General features: G+C 34.9%; 1 protein-coding gene across 3 annotated transcripts; it reads left to right on the top strand.

Moving 5' to 3' along the window:
- The first annotated feature begins 8,377 nt into the window (after positions 1-8,377).
- On the top strand, positions 8,378-19,873 carry 4E-T (eIF4E-Transporter). Of its 3 annotated transcripts, none has more exons than XM_017145038.3 (9): positions 8,378-8,776; positions 8,960-9,114; positions 9,247-10,334; positions 14,776-14,905; positions 14,970-15,344; positions 17,728-17,934; positions 18,241-18,627; positions 18,956-19,279; positions 19,338-19,873. In XM_017145038.3, the coding sequence occupies exons 1-9, from the start codon at positions 8,751-8,753 to the stop codon at positions 19,577-19,579; spliced, it is 2,934 nt and encodes a 977-aa protein (XP_017000527.2). In that variant the 5' UTR covers positions 8,378-8,750; the 3' UTR covers positions 19,580-19,873. The 3 variants fall into 3 exon arrangements, with proteins under 3 accessions (XP_017000527.2, XP_017000517.2, XP_017000509.2); XM_017145028.3 differs by having other exon boundaries at positions 8,960-10,334; positions 14,970-15,172; positions 15,227-15,344; XM_017145020.3 differs by having other exon boundaries at positions 8,960-10,334.
- Positions 19,874-21,341: the final 1,468 nt, after the last annotated feature.

The raw sequence follows: 21,341 nt of genomic DNA, 5'->3' as shown, positions 1-21,341 counted from the left end.
TCCCTGGAACTGCACCGAGTGAGTATTACTTTATCTGCAAGGGTATATAAGCTTCGGCTGGCCGAAGGTAGCTTCCTTTCTTGTTAAATTTAAAATCGAAATTTGGAAATATTTAGAAATAGTCATAACCCAGAGTGGAAGAGAATGTAATAAAAATCCACAAAGATATAATTTATTTCCTAATAATTTCCATGGTATGGTATAGTGATCAGATTTTTTAAATATTTAATTCGAAATTCAGAAATATATACAAGAGAGAACCCTATAGTCGGGTTGGTGTCCCGACTATCTAATACCCGTCACTCAGCTAAAGGGAGTGCGAACGCTGTACTCGGGTTGATGTCTCGTCTATAATCGTAACTCAGCTAAAGGGAGTGCGAGGGAGATAGATATATGTAGATATTTTGATTGCGTATAACTTTTTAATGAATGGTACAATTTGAAAAATGTCTTCTACATTTTGATAGGTATAAATATATACCACAAAATTGCATTTATACTTCTTGGAAATCTTTAAAGGTGTGGGCGCCAGACAGATTTTAAAATCGTTAGTGGGCGATTGTGGGCGTTAGAGTGGGCGTGGCGCCCGGCTGAAATAAACTTGCGCTGCGTAGGAAGCCCAAGAATATGTGTGGGAAATCTCAACATTCTAGCTTTTGTAGTTTCCCAGATCTCAGCGTTCATACAGCTTGACGAGTGTATATATCCATCCACTCGCACTCCCTTTAGCTGAGTAACGGGTATCTACTAGTCGAAGTTTTGTGTAGCATAAAGAAGCTTGCGCTGAAAAACTTTTGTTCTACCACATTTTGATAAAAACGCTAGAAAAAGCTAATAGGTTCTTCCCACAAAGCTCCTTCCACCATCTACCATCCGTTGAACGGATGGTTCGTAAGATTTTGCCGTTCCGCCATCCAATTTTGACGGACTTTGACGGGCTCCTTTATGCGATAGTTAGGCGATGGTTTCTCGGTGCAACTCTGAATTCTTCCTCTTGACTGTGAAAATTGGAACGATGACTGCGAGAACAAATCAAATCGATGGCGGGAAAAAATTAAATAATGCTTCAGCTCATTGTTTTTTGTGTTTTTTTTTAAATTATTTGTAGTTTGTTATGAGCAGAAAAGCGTTTGCAAGCAGGTTGCTATGTGTGGGCCAAAATGTAAGCTGTTGTGCGTACGAAAAAATCAATGTTTGCAGCAAAGTGTCAAAATATGTTCTGCACTTCGTAAATATAACTAATATTAATTAAAAGTTTACTTTGTACTCCTATAAAGTTCCAAAGTTGCTATAATTTACCAAAAACAGCATAAATTTGGTTTTGTTTACAAATTTTGCATGTTAATATTGGCTAGGCAGAGGCGTAGTAAGAGCGGAGTGTGGGATACGGGAGGTTAGGCTCACCCCCAGTCAGCAATATGTATGCATACTCGTTGTAGGATATGTTATAAACGTTCAGATATGTTTTTAAACCATTTTGTTAATCTATTTATTGTATTATTCCAGGGAACGAAAATAACTGTTATTTTTGTTTTTTTAAACAAAAAAATCAACGACAAGGAAGACTCATAAAAAAAAAAAAACTATACCACTGTCATTATAAAACATTGTATTTTACATATTCGCAATGATTTTTATTTTTGCAATTTTTATTTAAAACTCAAAAAATAATCGTTATTCTCTGAGTTTTATATAAAAATTGACAAATAACACTTATTCTCTGAGTTTTATTTTCCGCTTGGAAAATAACAGTTATTCCTTGAGTTTTATATAAAAATCAAAAAATAAAACTTATTCTCTGAGTTTTATTTTTTCGATCAAAAATAAAACTCAAAATCGTTTAGTGGCGGCTGTGTAGGCGATAAAAATGTTTTAAAAAATAAGGTATGGTATTTGATCTATTGGGTTTATTTAAAGATTTTTACCAACTGAAAATAACCACCATAAGTATGATTAATTAATTAATTTACGTCGCGCAAAGGAGAAATCCAAGTTTTAATTCATTATGCGCGGATCCACGGAATGTGATATGGGTAATACATTTGGTCAAGAAAATCCATTGTATATACTGGCTCAGTGGGTAAGTGTAAGCTCCACATATATATATATAATATATGTATAATAACAGTAGTTCAACTCCTTTTACAATTTTTTATAATTTATTCATAAAAGAAAATTCGTCTTGTATGTCTCCGCTTAGACGTCAAAATTTTTATAATGTGTTTGTTTATATTCATAGAGTCTAGTATAAGCATCTGCTCCCAAAAAAATAATTTTGAATATTAATATGGGACGTAAAGCCTATAACTTACCGCGAAACTATTTCGATTTTGATGCAATAAAAAATCAATCAATTTGTAAAATATGCAAAAAGAGTTTTGCAGGTTCCTACTTATCGAATTTAAAGCGTCATCTTTCGGACCACCACAAAAACGTTTTCGATAAAGACGTGCACGATAGAAAAACCATTATAGAAAAAGACTCGAAAATCAAGTTTTCTGTCAGCATGACTAAAAGTGAAGTCACGGAGGCTTGTATAGACTTGGTAACATCCGAAAAAATGCCGTTTTCGGTGTTGGATTCAGAAGCTTTTACCACTTTAACCGGGCAAATCTTCGATGGTCTCAATATGAGCCCTGTTTCATCAAGAAACATAATGACGTTAATTGCCAGGAAGTATAATGAGTTAAAAGACTCTATTAAGTTGTTATTTAAAAACCAAATTATATGTATTAAAATGGATACAGCAACAAGATGTAACCGTGGAATTTTAGGAATCAACGCCCAGATGTATCATAATAACCGGATTTGCGTAAAAACTCTCGGACTTGTCGAACTGCACCAAAGACATTCAGGTAGCAATCTATGCTCGGAAATCGAAGATATTTTAAATGAGTTTAATATTTCAAAGAATCAGATATACAGCATAACCACCGATAATGGCAGGAATATGATTAAAGCTGTGTCTCTTTTAAACGAGGACCCTGCATTAAACATGGATGGTAATGAATTTAATGACGATGACGACGATCTAATTAAAAACATAGAATTATTTTCTATCACATCTGTTAAATGCGCTGCCCATACCCTGCAGTTAAGTGTAAAGGATTTTCTAAACAACCCGGAGTGTATCAAAATCATAGAAAAAGCGCGTGCAGTAGTCAAAATGTTACGGACTCCGTCATGCAGGTTTGTATTAATAATATTATATTACTAGATGGCATATCCTTAAGTTTTATAAATGTTTAAGGTATAAGTCTTGCGCCCAGGGATTACCTCTACCCGTCATGGATGTCCCAACTCGTTGGGGCTCAACATACTTGATGTTTCAAAGACTGTTGGATTATGAAGCGTTTTGTAAAAATGAATATGATGATCTATCAAAGTTGACGGCTACTGATTGGAGTATGATCAGAACTATGTGCAATACATTAGAGCCATTATTCGTCGCTACCAAAAAATTTCAATCGGAGCAAATGTTTTTGGGAGACTTTTATAAGATATGGCTCGAATTAAAGCTAGCTGTAAAAGCGATGGGTACCAGTAATAAGGTATTGGTGGATTGCCTTCAAAAAAGAGAAGATACCCTTTTGGAAAATCATATCGTTATTTGTGCAGTCTATTTGGATCCTCGTATTCGTCGAGTTTTGAATAAAAACCCTCAAGACATAATCAGAGCAAGAAGTCAGCTGAAGCAATTGTATTTACAGATACATGCTGTTTATAACAAAGTAAGTAAAAAGCTTCGGCTTATACATTAATTAATAATTTGGTATGACTTAATATATGTTTTAATTTGATTTGTTTAGAGCGATTCTCGTCAAAATATACCTGAAGATGAACCAACATCATGTTCTAATCAATCGAATTCTCTCCTCAAAGAGTTTCTTAACTCTTTTGAAGATATTCAGAGTGTAGAGAACTCCGACGCTTATGATGAGGACATTAAAAAAGCCTACAGCGAAATCGACAATTTTTGCCCCAAGCCTATCGATGTAAATACGGATGTTATGAGTTATTGGGAGGAGAAAAAATTCGTATATCCATACCTCTACCAAATGGCAAAAGTGGTCCATGCCGTGCCAGCTACCCAAGTGAGCGTTGAGAGGTCCTTTTCTGCTCTCAAGTTAATTCTAACGGACCTTAGATCCAAGCTATCATCAGAATCCATAAAACAACTTTTATTTGTGAAGCTAAATAAAAAGTTTAAATAAATTCCAGCTTAAACCTTACACCACTGGCATTTTTAAACATTGTATATATATGCGTTTTTTAGGATAAAACTCATAATAGTTACGATTACTGTTTGCAGTCTTATGTTATAATTTTTCGTGACAAATGCTGCAAAATATAGACAAAGCTTTATAATCTGAAAAAAGGTTTTACCCTTAGCTGGAAGTTAACCTCTGTTGTTGTGGAGCTGATACTTATCACTGAGCCAGTATATACAATGGATTTTCTTACCAAATGTACTCACTTATGTACAGTGGTTCGGATATGTAGTGCAGTGGCGGATCTAGGATTTTGTTGTAGGGTGTGATACCAAAACAATTTTCCTTTTATTTTTCACTCGAGTGGGGGGTGTTCTATAACCCATATCACATTCCGTGGATCCGCGCATAATGAATTAAAACTTGGATTTCTCCTTTGCGCGACGTAAATTAATTAATTAATCATACTTATGGTGGTTATTTTCAGTTGGTAAAAATCTTTAAATAAACCCAATAGATCAAATACCATACCTTATTTTTTAAAACATTTTTATCGCCTACACAGCCGCCACTAAACGATTTTGAGTTTTATTTTTGATCGAAAAAATAAAACTCAGAGAATAAGTTTTATTTTTTGATTTTTATATAAAACTCAAGGAATAACTGTTATTTTCCAAGCGGAAAATAAAACTCAGAGAATAAGTTTTATTTGTCAAGTTTTATATAAAACTCACAGAGTAACAATTATTCTTTGAGTTTTACTTAAAACTCATGACATAATGATTAAAAAGCGATTTTTAAAATAAAACTCATAACAGTTACGATCCCTGTATTATTCTACAATAAAACTAGGAGAACGCAATTTTACGACAGTTTTGCCGAGTTAAAATCCCCCTTCGTTTATGTTGAGTTGAGCCACTGCTCTTCCAGTTAGCTGTTATTGGATGTGGATGTGGATGGAAACTCTATGGGAGTTAAAATCCGAGTTGAAATCCAGTCAGCTGTTTTTGGATGGGATGGTGGATGGAGCTCTGTGGGAACACGAATTTCAAGTTATTCAGGCTATAATAGCCTCTTCCCATAGAGTCTATCCGTGTGAACCGGTTGGGATTTTTGACAAATGTGAAATTCGTGTTCCCACAGAGCATATCCACCATTTAATTACAACTGACTTGAAAAGCAGTTGCTCACCTCAACATTAACGAAGGGGGATTTCAACTCGGCAAAACTGTCGTAAAATTGCGTCCTTCTAATCTTTTTGTAGAATAATACAATAAATAGCATAAGATAATATTTAAAAAACATATCTGAACTTTTAAAACATATCCGAATACGAGTATGCATACATTTTGCTGACTGGGGGAGAGCCTAACCTCCTAACCTAACCTCTGTCTAGTAGGGATGTCGAAAATATAACAATGTATCTATATATCGATGATTTTTCCTAAACTGTTGAATTGCTGAATTGTTGAAAATTCAACAGAAATTTTCAGCAATTAAGGGAACGACCCAATATGGTTCCTGTTGAATTTTCAAACAGCTGTTATTTGTTGAAAAGTTTCACGAAACTAAAAACATGTAAAATTTGATTTATTATTGCTAGTTACTGTCTGAAATTCGTACTAAGGTAAAAAGAACAACCAATATGCTTTCTATGTTGATTTTAAAATAAATAATGCGTACCGGTGATACTAAAATGTTGCAGAGTTGCCATGACTTTTAATAAAAAAGGTGACAACTCTGGTTTTCAACGATTCAACAAAATTTTCAACAGCCTCGAGGCTGTTGAATTGCTGGAGTTTCTGAAAGTTGACTTTGTATGGAACAGCTGGTTAACAGCTGACCAAAATATAACAATTCAGCAATTCAACAGTTTAGGGAATACACAGATTGGCGACCGTTTTCCTTTCAGTAAGCAAATTCCTTTCCGCTTACAATAAAAATTAACTAACAATAAACTTAAAAATTTTCAATTTTTTTCCGCCATCGGTTTGATTACGTTCTCATAAACATCAAACAACATCACCTTACGATCGCATAAAAATCGTCAAAGTACGTCAAATTTGGATGGCGGACAAAGTTGAACATTTTCTGAATGTCAAATCCTTATAGGAAAGAGCTACTATCCGTTTAAATAATTTTTTTCTGCCAGATATTTTTAAGAATTTACAAAAACTTAATAGGGTCGTCCCAGAGAGCTCCATCCACCATCTGCCATCCGTTGAACGGATGGTCCGTAAGGTTTTGCCGTTCCGAAAATTTCCCAGTTAGTCCGCCATCCAATTTGGACGGACTTTGACGGGCTCTTTTATGCGATAGTTAGGCGATGTTTTCTCGGTGCAACTCTGAATTCTTCCTCTTGACTGTGAAAATTGGAACGATGACTGCGTGAACAAATCAAATCGATGGCGGGAAAAAATTAAATAATGCTTCAGCCCATTGTTTTTTGGGTTTTTTTAAATTATTTGTAGTTTGTTATGAGCAGAAAAGCGTTCGCAAGCAGGTTGCTATGTGTGGGCCAAAATGTAAGCTGTTGTGCGTACGAAAACATCAATGTTTGCAGCAAAGTACCAAAATATGATCTGCACTTCGTAAATATAACTAATATTAATTAAAAGTGTACTTTGTACTCCTATAAAGTTCCAAAGTTGCTATAATTTACTAAAAACAGCATAAATTTAGTTTTGTATACAATTTTATACCCTTGCAGAGGGTATTATAATGTTGGTCAGAAGTTTGTAACGCAGTGAAGGAGACGTTTCCGACCCCATAAAGTATATATATTCTTGATCAGGATCAATAGGGGAGTCGATATAGCCATGTCCGTCTGTCCGTCTGTCCGTCTGTATGTCTGTTTCAATACCGTTTGCGAGCTCAGTTTAAAAGCTAGCGCCTTGAAACTTTCACAGTCGTCCTAAAACATGTGTACGCAGATCAAGTTTGAAAGCCGACCCGATCGGACGTCTATATCCTATAGCTCCCATAGGAACAATCGGATATAGCTTTTACAAAAATGAAGATATTTCGCTCAGTGTAAGAGCTATTGGCATGAATCTTTCCAAATCGTATTTTTTTGTGCGTACCTTGATCAGGGTAAAAGCGCGTGCCGATCGGACGTCTATATCTTATAGCTCCCATAGGAACAATAGGGTGAAATCGGTCAAAATTTGACGTTTTTCAGGATATTTCGCGCAAAATATTAGCTATTCCCATGAAACTTTCCAAATCGTATTTTTTTGTGCGTACCTTCATTAGGGTAAACGCGCGTGCCGATCGGGCGTCTATATCCTATAGCTCTCATAGGAACAATAGGGTGAAAAATTTTAAAATTTTATTTTTTCAATTATAAAATATTTTGTTGTTTATTAATGCATGTTGCTAGTCTAGTCAAGTTTTAATTCGTAAAATCTGCAAGGGTATTAAAACTTCGGCTTGCCGAAGTTAGCTTCCGTCCTCGTTTTATATTAATATTGGTTAGGCAGAGGCGTGTGGGGTACGGGAGGTTAGGCTCCCCCCCAGTCAGCAATATGTAAGCATACTCTTTGTAGGATATGTTATAAACGTTCAGATATGTTTTTAAACCATTTTCTTAATCTATTTATTGTATTATTCTACAATAAAATTAGGAGAACGCAATTTTACGACAGTTTTCCCGAATTTAAATCCCCCTTCGTTAATGTTGAGCTGAGCAACTGCTCTTCAGTCAGCTGTTATTGGATGGTAGATGGTGGATGGAGTTCTGTGGAAACACGAATTTCACATTCGTCAAAAATCCCAACCGTTTCAAACGGATGGACTCTTTGGGAAGAGGCTATTAAACACTTTAAACGGAATTCTCTCAAAACAGTGTTTTCCCAAAAATGATTTTCCACCGCAAGCCACTAGAATTCAACGGTGGTCCGGCAGTTTTTCTACAAACTCTGTATTTTGTTAATCTTCTAAAATTGTTTAAAATTTATATATAAATTTATATATTGTATTTTGAAGCACCGAAATAAGAATTTTAGTACAATGTTTCCTTCACATAAAAAATCCCAAATATCTAGCTATATTTCGTAGTATAAATGTGCTCGAAATGCCGAATTATTAAATAGAAACTTTTTGTTCCTCTTTCAGAGTTCCAGGTCCAATGTTATTACACTTCATGGTTTCGATGAGAACCGATTATTGTCACTGTCATTAATATCCCACTCCTAATTTGACGTGATTTTCACAAAATATAAAATTAACAGAATATTGCAACAGTACATTTGTTTACAAACAATTATTCGTTTAAATACAAATCAGTGATTCTTAAAATACTTAGGCTATTCATATTTATACATAAACATACGTATATGTTCGCTTGTACGTGTGTGTGTGTTTGCATAAGTGGTGCATAAAATTTGTATATTCATCACAAGCAAGTTTTCTCTCCTTCAGAGGAGCGAGTGGATTTTTTGTAATTGTTTTGGGGCATTTATCCTGATAGATTTTAACTTTGGAAAATTGTCCAAAAAGTTAGGTTGGCCGAAGCGAAGTTAACTAAAGTCTTTTGAAATGGATACAACAAAACCAAACACCAGGTATGTGTCTTTAGACGTACAATACGTTGGTACATAAATTTATTTTTTCTGGCAACATTTTATTGTTTTTAGGTAAAAGTTTTACAGTTAGTTAACAATAACAGTTTTCCAATAAGCCTCGCTATTTACTAAGTAATGCAATGTATGCATTTACACATTTCTAAAATCATTTTTTCGCCTTAGGTACACGAGAGCAGATCTTATAGCTCTACGATATGAAGGCAAAAGTCGACAGCGCCCGCAATGTACAAATCGAACTGAGTTACAGACGTTGGGTTTTTGGAAAGTAAACCTTAACGCCGTTTCTCTCAGTGTGGTAAACAACTATTCAAATCAAAGTAAGAACCGGCTATCTCCAGAGACGGATAACTCTAGTCTAAATTGTTCCAATAGCGGGTCAATAAGCTCGCGGCGCGCAATGCGGAATCGAGAGCGGGCGAATAACTATTACCAGCGTTTTGTACCTACAGATTCCCTCCAAATGTGCGGGGAGGATAAAGATAAAGATAAGGATGCGTCTGCGCATGGGCAGTCCTTCAAGCCGCCCATCATCGATCACCGCAGCATATCATCGTCGCACCTAATGCCGGCATTTGCAAAGAGGCGCTTTGCCGCAGCGAGCGGTGGCACCAGCTCTGAGAACAACGAGGCGCCATTAAACACCTGTGATGATGGAACAAGTGTATCCCAAAGGGAAGGCAAGGGTAAAGCACCTAGTTCTCCTAACCGAAAAGGCAGCGATCTAGATAGTGGAGAAACACGTTTAAACTACGTCCAACCGGATAACGACCAATGCTTGTCATCGTCGCCAACATTTTCGACAACCCGCCAGGAAAGGCGGATTGGCAGCGGTCGCCTGTTGCCCAGAAGTGATAATTGGGATTACAAAACCCAAAAGACTAAGGAGTCCAACATAGAGACTGAGAAGGATGCGTCTCCAAATGGAAGTGGAGGTGCAAGCGTTGCTAATCAACACAATCAAATCCAACATCGCCAGCGCACATTCAGTGGAAGGTTGGTCGATCGTGTTGCCGAACACACAGATCGTCGTTTCCAATATGACACTAAAAGGTCAGTGGACAGACAGGGCGTTAGCAATCGGCGCATATCGAATAAGGAGTCTTGCAGTGGTCGTGGCAAACGCGCAAACTCCTATCACATACATGAAGAACCAGAATGGTTCAGTGCAGGACCAACATCACAGCTTGAAACTATTGACCTACACGGCTTTGACGATGTAGAAAACAATGAGGAGCGTTCCGAAATGGAGGATCGTAATGATCAATTTCCACAACTTGATAAAAATGTAGCGGCGCAACCAACGATCGATGGAGCTTCGAGGAGAAGTAGCAATGTCAGTTTACATTTAAGCGAAGCAAATCCAAGTGACGATGTAAAAGACAAGGGCGAAAATGTATCGACTTTTATTCAAAATTCATCAGAACTTAGCAAACAGAACAAAAACCAACCAAGTCAGTTTCAGTGCAGCCAAAGTTCTGAAAGTGAATTCAATTTTGATGCCTTTCTTAACATGCATCCTTTGGATAATTCCCTTATGGTAAGTGTGCCAGACTAAATGACTACTTTCGAAGTATTAATCTTACCAAAAAGTCAATATCTTGTCCTCTCCATTTGTGTTATGTTTGAATAATTTTTCTTAATTAGGGCCGATATCTTATTGGAATGTTCAATTTAAATTCGGCTTTAATAGAGCTTAAAAAAGGGTTCAAAGAATGATTTCCCATACGATTTCAAGGTTTTAACCCTACACCCAGAAAAAAATATGGACTTAAAACCCAAAAAATTTACTTAAACTGAGGTAGTATGGACAAATTTTAGACCTAAGGAATCTTAGACTTGTTTTAAGTCCATTGTTGGACACACTGACTTGTTTTAAGGCCATGATGGTCTTAAAAAAATGTCCATATTACCCAAAAATTTTAGCATTTAGATATCCCAACTAAACTTACAAAAGCAGTTAGCCACTCAAAAATGTAATAAGGGCGTAGCCCAGAGGAAGCTATGCCAGCTCTCGGTTTTTTTGAACCGGGCTCGAGTCCAGTACATGTTTTATTATTTTTTTACATTTATTTTTTAATTTAATTATTGTTTCAATTTTTTTATTATTATTAGTAAATTATATTATTATTATAAATTATTATTATTATTATAAATTATTATTATTATTAGTGAAAACAAGAAAAGAAGCTAGCTTCGGCTGCCCGAAATTATATACACACAAAAAAAAAACTTGGTAAAATCAACTGTAATAATTGTCAAACAGGCCCCAACCAGCAAAATTGTCAATTCTACTAAGTAAATTGTTATTTCACAACAACAAAATACACACAATTAGCAAAGACACACACCCAAAGCAAAAACAAAATACACGTAACTATTTTAATAGTTACGTAACTATCTTTGTTGGTCAATTTTACTAAGCAATTTATTTTGTGTATACCCTTGCAGATAATTCCAATTAATCACTAATTTTCCGATCGTTCCTATGGCAGCTATATGATATAGTAGTTCGATATTGATAAAATTCAAATCTAAATTCGAAAACATTTAAAAAAAAGTCATATTCCAGAATAGAAAAGAAGAAGAAAAGAAGAGTAGAACCAACGAAGCAATAATTTATTTCCTATTATATTCCCAATAATTTTTCGATCTTTTTTCATAGTCGTCCGATTTTGAAAAAAATGTATTCGAAATTCAAAATTAGATAAAAAATGGCATTGCCAAAAGTAGGAGGTTATAGGTTCAAAACAGCCAAGATATAATTTTTTTAAAATTTTGTTCCCCGATTATTCCAATGGGAGCTATATGATATAGTTGTCCGATCCGGCTCGTTCCGACTTATATACTACCTGCAATAGATATAAGACTTTTGGGAAAGTTTTAGCCCGATAGCTTTAAAAGTGAGAGACTAGTTTGCGTAGAAACAGACGGACAGACGGACATGGCTAAATCGACTCGTCTAGTCATGCTGATCAAGAATATATATACCCTGCAGGAAACGGAATCAGTTTTGGACTATTAAAATACTAGTTGGGTCAAGAAGGTTAACTAGTTCAAGTTATGTCCATTTCCTTGTAACGAAGTGGTCCATTTTTCATATGCTTGTCGTCGGAAACAACTAGTCCATTTGCTACTAGTTTTGCACTAGTTACTGTTAACCAATTTACGGTTACAGCTGTTAAACTACACTGAAAAAAATATTTTCACGAAAAAACTAAAAATTAATCTCGAAACCAACAAGTGATTGAATTTCACTAGTACTTGACGATGCCAAACTTGATGCTCTCCTAATTTATTATCCAATCAATAGTCGCGGTCCTTAGAGAATTTCTGATAATTATTATGTAATCAAATACAGTAAATGATAGTTAAATGGAATTAAAACAAACTTACTTTTTTTGAGGCAAGTCGCCCTCTCTAGGACTTGAACCCGGGACCTTTGGATTTGTAGACACACTAACTGATTGAGCCATACACGCATCACATTTTGTATTGCCCTAACAAGGTCAAAAACAGCGATTTTATAGGGGAGTGTAGGGTAAGGTGACGAACGATTCGTTTTTTGAATGTAACTTTTGTAAAAATCAATATTTTTCAAAAGTGTAAACGCAGAAAGTTGCTTACATCTACTGAGCATATCCCTGTAAAATTCGAAATTCGAAGTTCCAATGCAGCTAAATCCCACAGCGTTTCGCGTGAACACTTCTTTTTTTGCACTTTCAAAAGTTGTAGGGTAATGTGACGAACGATTTGTTCTTTAATGTAACTTCTCCAAAAATCAATATTTTTTAAAAGTGTAAAAGCAGAAAGTTGCTTACATTTACTGAGCATATTTCTAAAAAAATTTGGATTCGAAATTTCAACGTAGCCAAATCCCACAGCGTTTGGTGTAAACCATCCTTTTTACAAACAAAAAAATACATTTTTTTATATATTATTTACGGAAAGGTTATTTTCGATACGGAAAAGAAAAAAGTAATAAGATAATACCCAAACTTGCAAAAAAAAATGGTCAAAGTGCAAATTTTTTTTTAAATTAAATTAAACTGACGTCACTATTAAAAACAACAATAAAACTACAGCAGTAAATGTTATCTGGTATTATTATATTTTTTTTACAAATAATCAACGATAACAGTTAAAGTTCTTGAATAAAAAAAGTTCGTCACAATACCCTACAAAAAGTTCGTCACGATACCCTACAAGGTAGACTTGGAGCAAAAACGGTGTCACTCTCAAACGGCGCAAAAGAAAAAAACGCGAGGTACCAAAAACTGTTGATAAAGATCTCATGTATACGTGCATATATTTGCCTGATTTTATTTTCCACTCATCTTTGCTCTGGCACTGCTGAAACACAAGTAAATTGAATGGGTTTGCTAGTTTGCGCACCACATTTTTAGCGAAAATTACCTCACGAACAAATTACGGGACTTCTTATAAATATTACTGTAAATACATTGTCGACACGATAAGGGGAGACGACTACATTTATTTGGAATTTTTATCGTGACGTCATATATGAGATTCGACGAGTTCGTCACATTACCCTACTCGTCAAATTACCCTACACTCCCCTACATATATATTGCCTCGGACAGATTAAACAAAGTTTTAAATAAAACTAAAGCATCACCTAGCAAACAAAAAACAAAAAAAAATGTACAGAGACTGGGGATTGAACCGAGGACCTCGAGTGTTTGATTTGTTTAGTGTTAAATTTCCCAAGACATTTACACTCTAGGCTATATTTTTTGATCATGTGTGTTTCATTTGCAACTAGTTAAATTCCAGTTGCCTTTTAACTAGACCCTAACATGTATTTGTTCTACCAGTTAAATATTTTTAAGGTTTTTTTTGTCAGAAAGGTACTAGTCCGAGACAAGTTTATTTTTTACTAGTTTTGTATTAATCATTTTTTCGACTAGCACAAATTTTCTAGACCCTGTGTAGTCCAAATGCATTCAGACAAATTCCGGTTGCTTTATTTTAGTTGTATTACTAGTTGTTTTTCAGACTAGTTCGCATTTTTCCTGCAGGGTACTTTATAGGGTCGGAAACGGCTCCTTCACTGCGTTGCAAACTTCTGACTGAAATCATTATACCCTCTGCAAGGGTATAAAAACTTCAAACTCATTTGCATCAGTGTGACTCGAACCGGGGACCTCTCGCTTCAAAGAAATGTCAAAAAATATTTCAACATAGTTCGATTTATATTAACCAAATTTTTAGTGATATGGTTCTTTGTTTGTGAATGTGTTTTTTGTAAAATGGTGCAATTTAGATTGCAGCTTATTTTCCTTTTGGGGACATTTTTTCTAAAAATACATTGAAGCCTTCAAAGACAACGCTTTTAGTTCATCAAATTTGGGGCTGTCCATATATTATGGGGGGGTTGGGTCTTTGGCATCAAAAAATCAAGTAACTTTGCGATTTTTTCTATAAAAACTGGTTAGATGGATTTAATTCAAACCAATTGTATATTATAAAGCGTCATTTAAATATCATCCACTAATTTTTATAGCCGGCATACTATCGGCTAATATATCGGTGGCAAAACGATTGCTGGAACACTATAAAAAAAAATCCGTCTTTGGGCTTAAAAAAAATACCTAAAGTTAAGAAAAAAAAGCGCTTCCCAGGGGGCGGGTTTTTTTTAATGCAGAAAAATATGCGACAAATTTGAAAACGATCGGTTGAGCAGTTTAGAAATGCCGATGACCACGGACTTTCAAAGACTTCCGAGAAAAACGCACTTAAAGATGCACTTAAGTACGTGGAGTCTAAGAGGTTAGGGTACTAGTTTTAGCATAACTTCTAAAGTTTTTTCCGATTGACTAAAACTTTTTTTGTATAATTTTAAGATGTTAATCTACAAGAAAAAAATTTTTAAAAAAATCGAAATTTTTTTTTGCAAGATGTATAATTTATATGTTTTATTAATCAGAACGTGTGTATATATTTTTTAACTTATACAGAGTAATGATGGCATTGAAAAAGGGGAAGCGAAGGGTACATCACGCTTTAGCCGTTGGTTTTTACATAAAGAAACTGGAATTAATAATGAGCTTCCCGGTTTGCGAGAATCGCATGCTCAAGAAAAACTTGGTAAGTCAACTTCGTGTTTACACCTTTAACAAAACTATTTATCAACACAACCAAATTTTTAAAGGTATTCCGAGTGTAAAGGATTTGGAAGCACAAATGACTAAAGTGGACATGCGGAACGATTTTGTGAATCCAATAGGAGGACCATTCTCTCAAATAGTGCAAGCGGAAAAACCTATTGCCAGAGACACTGAGGCATTCAAAAAACTTCTGCAACAGTTGGGCTCTCAATCCAGACAGCCTCATCCTAGCAATGAAGTTTTCCATGTAATAAACCATTCAAATATAACAAATCATGAGCAACTTGAGTCAAATCCACAGCATAAGTTAAATGACAGCCATCCGCAGCAGTCAGCACAAAGTGTCCACGTGCCAAATATTCCGACTAATAGTCACGTATTTACGCAAAAACGTATGGAAATCCATCATCTAATACAAAGTAAGATTTTTTATAATAATTATTAAAATAACTTAAAATGACATTGAGATGGGGTTTTCAACAGAGCGTATGAAAAAACTTATTTTCGTTTATCTCGCGTACCCTAAAGAGTTTGCCTTGGAATCATCATAATCAATTTGTTGGTGTCTATTTAACGGCGCTTTGCATTTATTTAGTTAGGAACTTTAAAAAATCTGTAAAAAGTTAAATTAGTATAACTCGGGTACGGCTTAGCGGAACGTACAACATACCATGCTTATAACAGTTACTCGTAGATTAAGGGCGGGCTTCTCGAGTCCCTGTTAAAGTCCCTGATAGCTATCTGTCCGAAAAACATAAAGTCCTGATAAACTGTTCGTAAAAGCAAATCGGAATTCTCGACTCTTTAATTTATCTGAACGAGAAACAATTACAGAGTGCTGTTAGCGCACAGAATTTTCTGTAAAGCGCAAAAAATGGCGTGCTTTGATTACTCTATCAGCTGTTTGGGTATAATTCAAAGGCAGGTCAGCTGTGATTTAATTTCTTCTTCTTAGTTGGCTTTGTGAAATCAGCTGTCGTTTTATAGAGTCGAAAACGCTTAACAGGGACTCGGAGTCCCTGTCAAAGTTAGCTTTAACATTAATGCTCAAGAAAGCCAAAATGCCTTAGCATTTTTATACCCGTTACTCGTAGAGTAAAAGGGTATACTAGATTCGTGCTAAAGTATGTAACAGGTAGAAGGAAGCGTTTCCGACCCTATAAACTATATATATTCTTGATCAGGATCACTAGCCGAGTCTATCTAGCCATGTCCGTCTGTCCGTCTGTCTGTCTGAACGCTGAGATCTCGGAAACTATAAAAGCTAGAAGATTAACATTTTGCATGCAGATTCTAGGAGTTCCTACGCAGCGCAAGTTTGTTTCAAAAGGCTGTCACGCCCCCTCTAACGCCCACAATCGCTTATATATGATTTTAAAAATTTCAATATTTCGGAAAAGTAAAAATGCAGTTTTATGGTGTTTATCAATATCTATCGAAATGTAGAAAAATCGGACCATTCGTTAAAAAGTTACGGCGGATCAAAGTTTTTATCTCCATTTCCTTCGCACTTCCTTTAGCTGAGTAACGGGTATCTGATATTCGGGGCACCCGACTATAGCGTTCTCTCTTGTTTTATCTTTTTCTTTTCGAGAAATATTAGCCGGCACTCGAGAAACCGGCCTTAAATGGGTATTTTGTATTCGTGAGAAAGTATTGAACAGCTAGTAGGAAGCTTTTCAGTCCCTTTAAAGTATATATGATATATATGAAACATATAGATATGTTTCATAAAGATCGGTCAATGCATAATATACATAAATACAAATTGCCCGTCCATACAAGTTTGTATGAAATTCGTTTTTAACGATAGAGCAGTTTTGTTATCGTGCACTTCGTCAATAGCCATTTAATAAGTTGTTAACCAATCTTTATGAAACATATCTCATTTTTTAGTCGTTTTATCTACTATCAAATAAAAAATATAAAAATTAAGAATTTAAATTTTAACTATTTTTTTTTTAATTAAAACCGCATGTAACTTTGGTTTCTGACAAGAATTTACCTCATTTTTTACGGTGTAAGTACTAATTTTTTCCAAACCGATTTTATTTATTAGGAGTAGTATTTTTAAAGAAAATTTTGGAAATCACAAGCCATACTTAAGTGTTAAAGTTCCTTTTAAGCTGCAAATCAGAAATCATTATCATGGATAATGACTTTGAAGTAACCAAATCCAGGCTTGGAAACTTTTTGAATCGTCCAATTGGCCCAGACTTCTTATAAACATGATCCTAACTTAAGATAAAATACTAACCGTAGCCCCATTCTAGATTTAATATTTTAAAAAATTATAAGTAACACAAGTGTACTTATTTTTTTTGACCACACCAAAACCGACCTTTCGCACAAATGTATGGCTAACATGGAATAGACAGGTTTTACTGTATCCATTGTTTATTAAAATATTTGCAGGACAGAATAACCTTTCAAAATAAAAAGGTTTGGGATTTCTGGCCTCAATAACTATAGAGATATCTCTTAGCAAGTGAGGATGTAACGTGTGTACTTATTATTTTGTCCAGTAGTGTATATATTCGTGGTCAGAATCTTTAGCCGAGTCGATTAGCCATGTCTCTGTGTGAACGCTCAGATCTCCGAAACTACATAAGCTAGAATGTTGGGATTAACCCACATTAACACATTCTAAAATGGTAATTAAAAACAAATAAGATTTTAAGGCATACATCAAGGTAAATGATTTGTTTTACTTAGTACATTGTTTATGAGCCTATTTATTTATTATAAAACTAAAAGTATTGGAAAAGACAAAATACATGTTTTCTTTCTTAAAATAAATAGGCCTCATTTGCGGAGACGTTTCACTGGACTTTTTGGAAAAGGAGTTAGGTAATCCTACCACTCCGCCTTCCACAAAGGAGGTTATTGCTACAGTCCTCCGTGAATATTCGCATAATAAACGGAATCCTGTGGCCACGGTGGATCCCAACATTTTTAATCATTCATCGTTTCTTCAAGCTCAACCAGTCCATCAGCATTATTCTGAAGGTTTGTATTATTGTATATAGGGCACCTCCTCAAAAAAGTCCACCAAGCCAAAAACCTTTAAACTTGAATTATAATAAAATACTCGTAGAGTAAAAGGGTATATTGTATTCGTGCAAAAGTATGTAACAGCTAGAAGGAAGCGTTTCCGACCCCATAAAGTATATACATTCTTGATCAGGGTCACTAGCCGAGTCGATATAGCCATGTCTGTCTGTCTGTCTGTATGAACGCTGTGATCTTGGAAACTACAAAAGCTAATCTTATGTTAAAACTACTGATCCAACGTGTTTTTTTATTTTGTTTTAGAATTGCTTTCGCAAAATACTGCCAACCATGCGATTAATCAGCTAATTGCCCACGGTAACTCGCCAACTCCTTTGGCCTTTACTCCTACATCAGTACTAAGGAAAATGACAGCCGATAAGGATACAACTCAAGCACCAAGCACGTCTCATAGCCAGCAGCCACAGTATCAAATGCACCCACAGCATGCCAAGCAACTTAGTACGCACACGAACGTACATGAGCCGCAGCCAACTATGGCCGTACAGCCTCGAATGATATTAGGCGGTGGAAACTTTGCCATTGGTCCCAATAACCAACAAATGTCTCCCAATATGCAGCAATGTCGTAGTCAGCAAGGGTTAAAATGGACTCCTGGAAATATGCAAATGGTGCAAGGAAAATCATTTGGTAAGTAGAACAGATGCTTATATTATACTTCAAATTTTAAAAATAGTTCTTGTTCCCAACAATAAAAAAAAGATGATGTTCTACATTTTAAACTTTAAAAAATCTTTTATGATTATACCATTAAAAAAAAAAGGTAATGACGTTTTCTGATCCAGGATTCCGACAGAATTTGCATTCAATCGCTTAGAAGCGTTTTGGCTGTGAACTAGTGTTATCGAAAACATCGATTCGCGCATATTTATGTGCGTAGAGAAATCCGTCCAATGTTACTTACTTATGAGTTCCATTAAAAACTAAAAATGACGTTTACATTTCTTATTTATTATAGGTCGCCCTATACTGAAAGGAGGCCTTAATTCCATGCCGCAACCAAATCCCGCAGTTACTTTTCCTACACATAAAATCGAAATGCAGACAGTTCATCCACATCAGCAGCTGCAACAACAACAACACAGGTTTAAATCAGTGCAATCTGTGGAATCCATGTTGAATACTGAGAATGTTCATCAAAACATTCCATCTCCTGTTGGATGGCATCAACTTTTCTTGCAACATCAGCAGCAGCAGCAGTCTCGGCAGCAACCTAGGCCCAGGGTGATCTATGGAGAAATGCACCGTCAATCGAATCTACAAATGTCATCACCAGTACCAGGTGAGAAATTGTTTATATGCATTTTCTTAGATCATTAAATATTATATTTAAATTTTAGGGTTTCCTGACAGCTCCGATTCTGGGAATGTGATCAAAAATAATAACATCGCATCTCCCGGCTACCACAGGGATGATCGTATGCCATCACCAACCAATAATCAATTGGCACAATGGTTTTCTCCGGAGCTCCTTGCAAAAGCTTCAGCTGGAAAACTGCCTCTTTTAAATATGAACCAAGCGCTAAGTTTAGAAGAATTTGAACGTAGCATTCAACATTCCTCAGCCGTTGTGCACAATTAATTCTTTAAGAAAGATTGAAGTTCAAAACAGTATAATTAGAATTTAAATGGATTCAAATATTTTAATGTTTGAAATTAATTTTTTGTTTATGCCTAGAAATATGTGTATATTGGCACGATCCCTATTTTAAATGGCTTGGACATTTAAATTTGGAGCATGTAACAGTAGTTTTCTAAAAAATAATATAAATTAACTCAAACTATTTAAAGTATGTATTTGCAGATTGTAGTTGATCATATTGTAAAAAAAATATTTTACTGTAAATAATACACAACCAATTATATAAGCTTAAAATCTTCTGGAGTTTATCTCAATCTCAGTGGATCAACGAAATGTATATGAGGAACAAGCATTTACTGCGTGGATCGCCAGGGCTCCAATTAGACTATAGATGTCTTTGCCAAAATGGGTAGGTGTGTTTCTGCTAACCGTTTTTTTTAATAAATCTTACATGTAATAATGGCGAGCTATGCATTTTTGAAAGTTCCCAGTCACCCAAATAAGAGATTTATCTAGACGATTATATTCGTATAAACGTCTGCGGTCAGCCACATAAATATGTTTATACAGGGGGTTTTATTAGTTATTTTGCATCATTGAACGCATGGCTTGATCCGGATAGACATTAATCAATCACTTTGAGGAAAGATAACAAAAATTCTACATAAATTACACTATTTTATTGTTTATAATTATTTTTTGATAACTTTTCTTTAGTTTTATGTTGTTCATCTTCATTAGTTAATAAAATTGATTTGTACTTAGATACTGTTTAGGATTACACATTAAAGTATATTTTATTACGAATCACCAAGCCAAATATTTGTAAAATATTTTGTGCGAAAGTTTATTTATATTTCTTACGCCTAATAGCAGTGGAGTTCCTAAACCGATCGTGAATATATTGGATTTAGGTTATAGGATTGGCTTTTTATAAAAGGGTGCACTGTGTATGAAGTGCTTGTGAAAAATTATCGCACTTTCTTTTGCAATGTTAGCTTTGTAAATAAAAAAAAATATATACGATATTTATTACAAAATTATCCTAGGCAAATTCAAATCGGTTAGAGGAATCCCACCACTTATTATGTTTTGTTCAACTGTTCATAGTCAAGTTATTTGGGTGTATTCAATATACGAACCAAATACTGCAAAGGTGGGCTTATCTACGACTAGCATGTAAAAAAGTAAGTGTGTATATACAAACACGATATTATAAAGGCTTAAAATTAGGTTTAACTCTTAATAACAAATAACATTTTTGTTTGATTGACCGATTTAAATATTTTATTGGTTTAACGTATGAAAAATTTTTCTAAACGTACATTTTAAAGCTATCAGCCCTATTCAAGTGTAGAGCGAGTATTAATTTTCTTGACCGGTTCTGATCCTTGTTTATGATGACTTAAAACTTTAAAGAGCAAATTGATTCTTTTGTATACACGCAGGAAATTGTATTGCTTTTTTGAAGCTTAATACTTTGAAAAGTTTGGTAAAACAAAATACAAAATCATATTTTTTCTTTAAACATTTTTAAAATATGTTTCAATTGAGCGCTAAAAATTGTTAAATCCGTTGTATTAATGTGTATATACATATGTATAACGTGATATACCAGTTTATCGTAAATTTAAATGGTATGTATGCTGTAATCATTAAGAGTATTAAGAATTGAGAACAAATGTTTTCCGACGCAACAGAACTTGCCACTAAAATAAGGTAAACTACAAAAAATGATTCATTTAAGAAAACATTTTTACAC

The sequence above is a fragment of the Drosophila takahashii genome, chromosome 4, assembly GCF_030179915.1.
Source record: "Drosophila takahashii strain IR98-3 E-12201 chromosome 4, DtakHiC1v2, whole genome shotgun sequence".
Taxonomy (NCBI): domain Eukaryota; kingdom Metazoa; phylum Arthropoda; class Insecta; order Diptera; family Drosophilidae; genus Drosophila; species Drosophila takahashii.
This window is presented reverse-complemented; position numbering and strand designations above follow the sequence as displayed.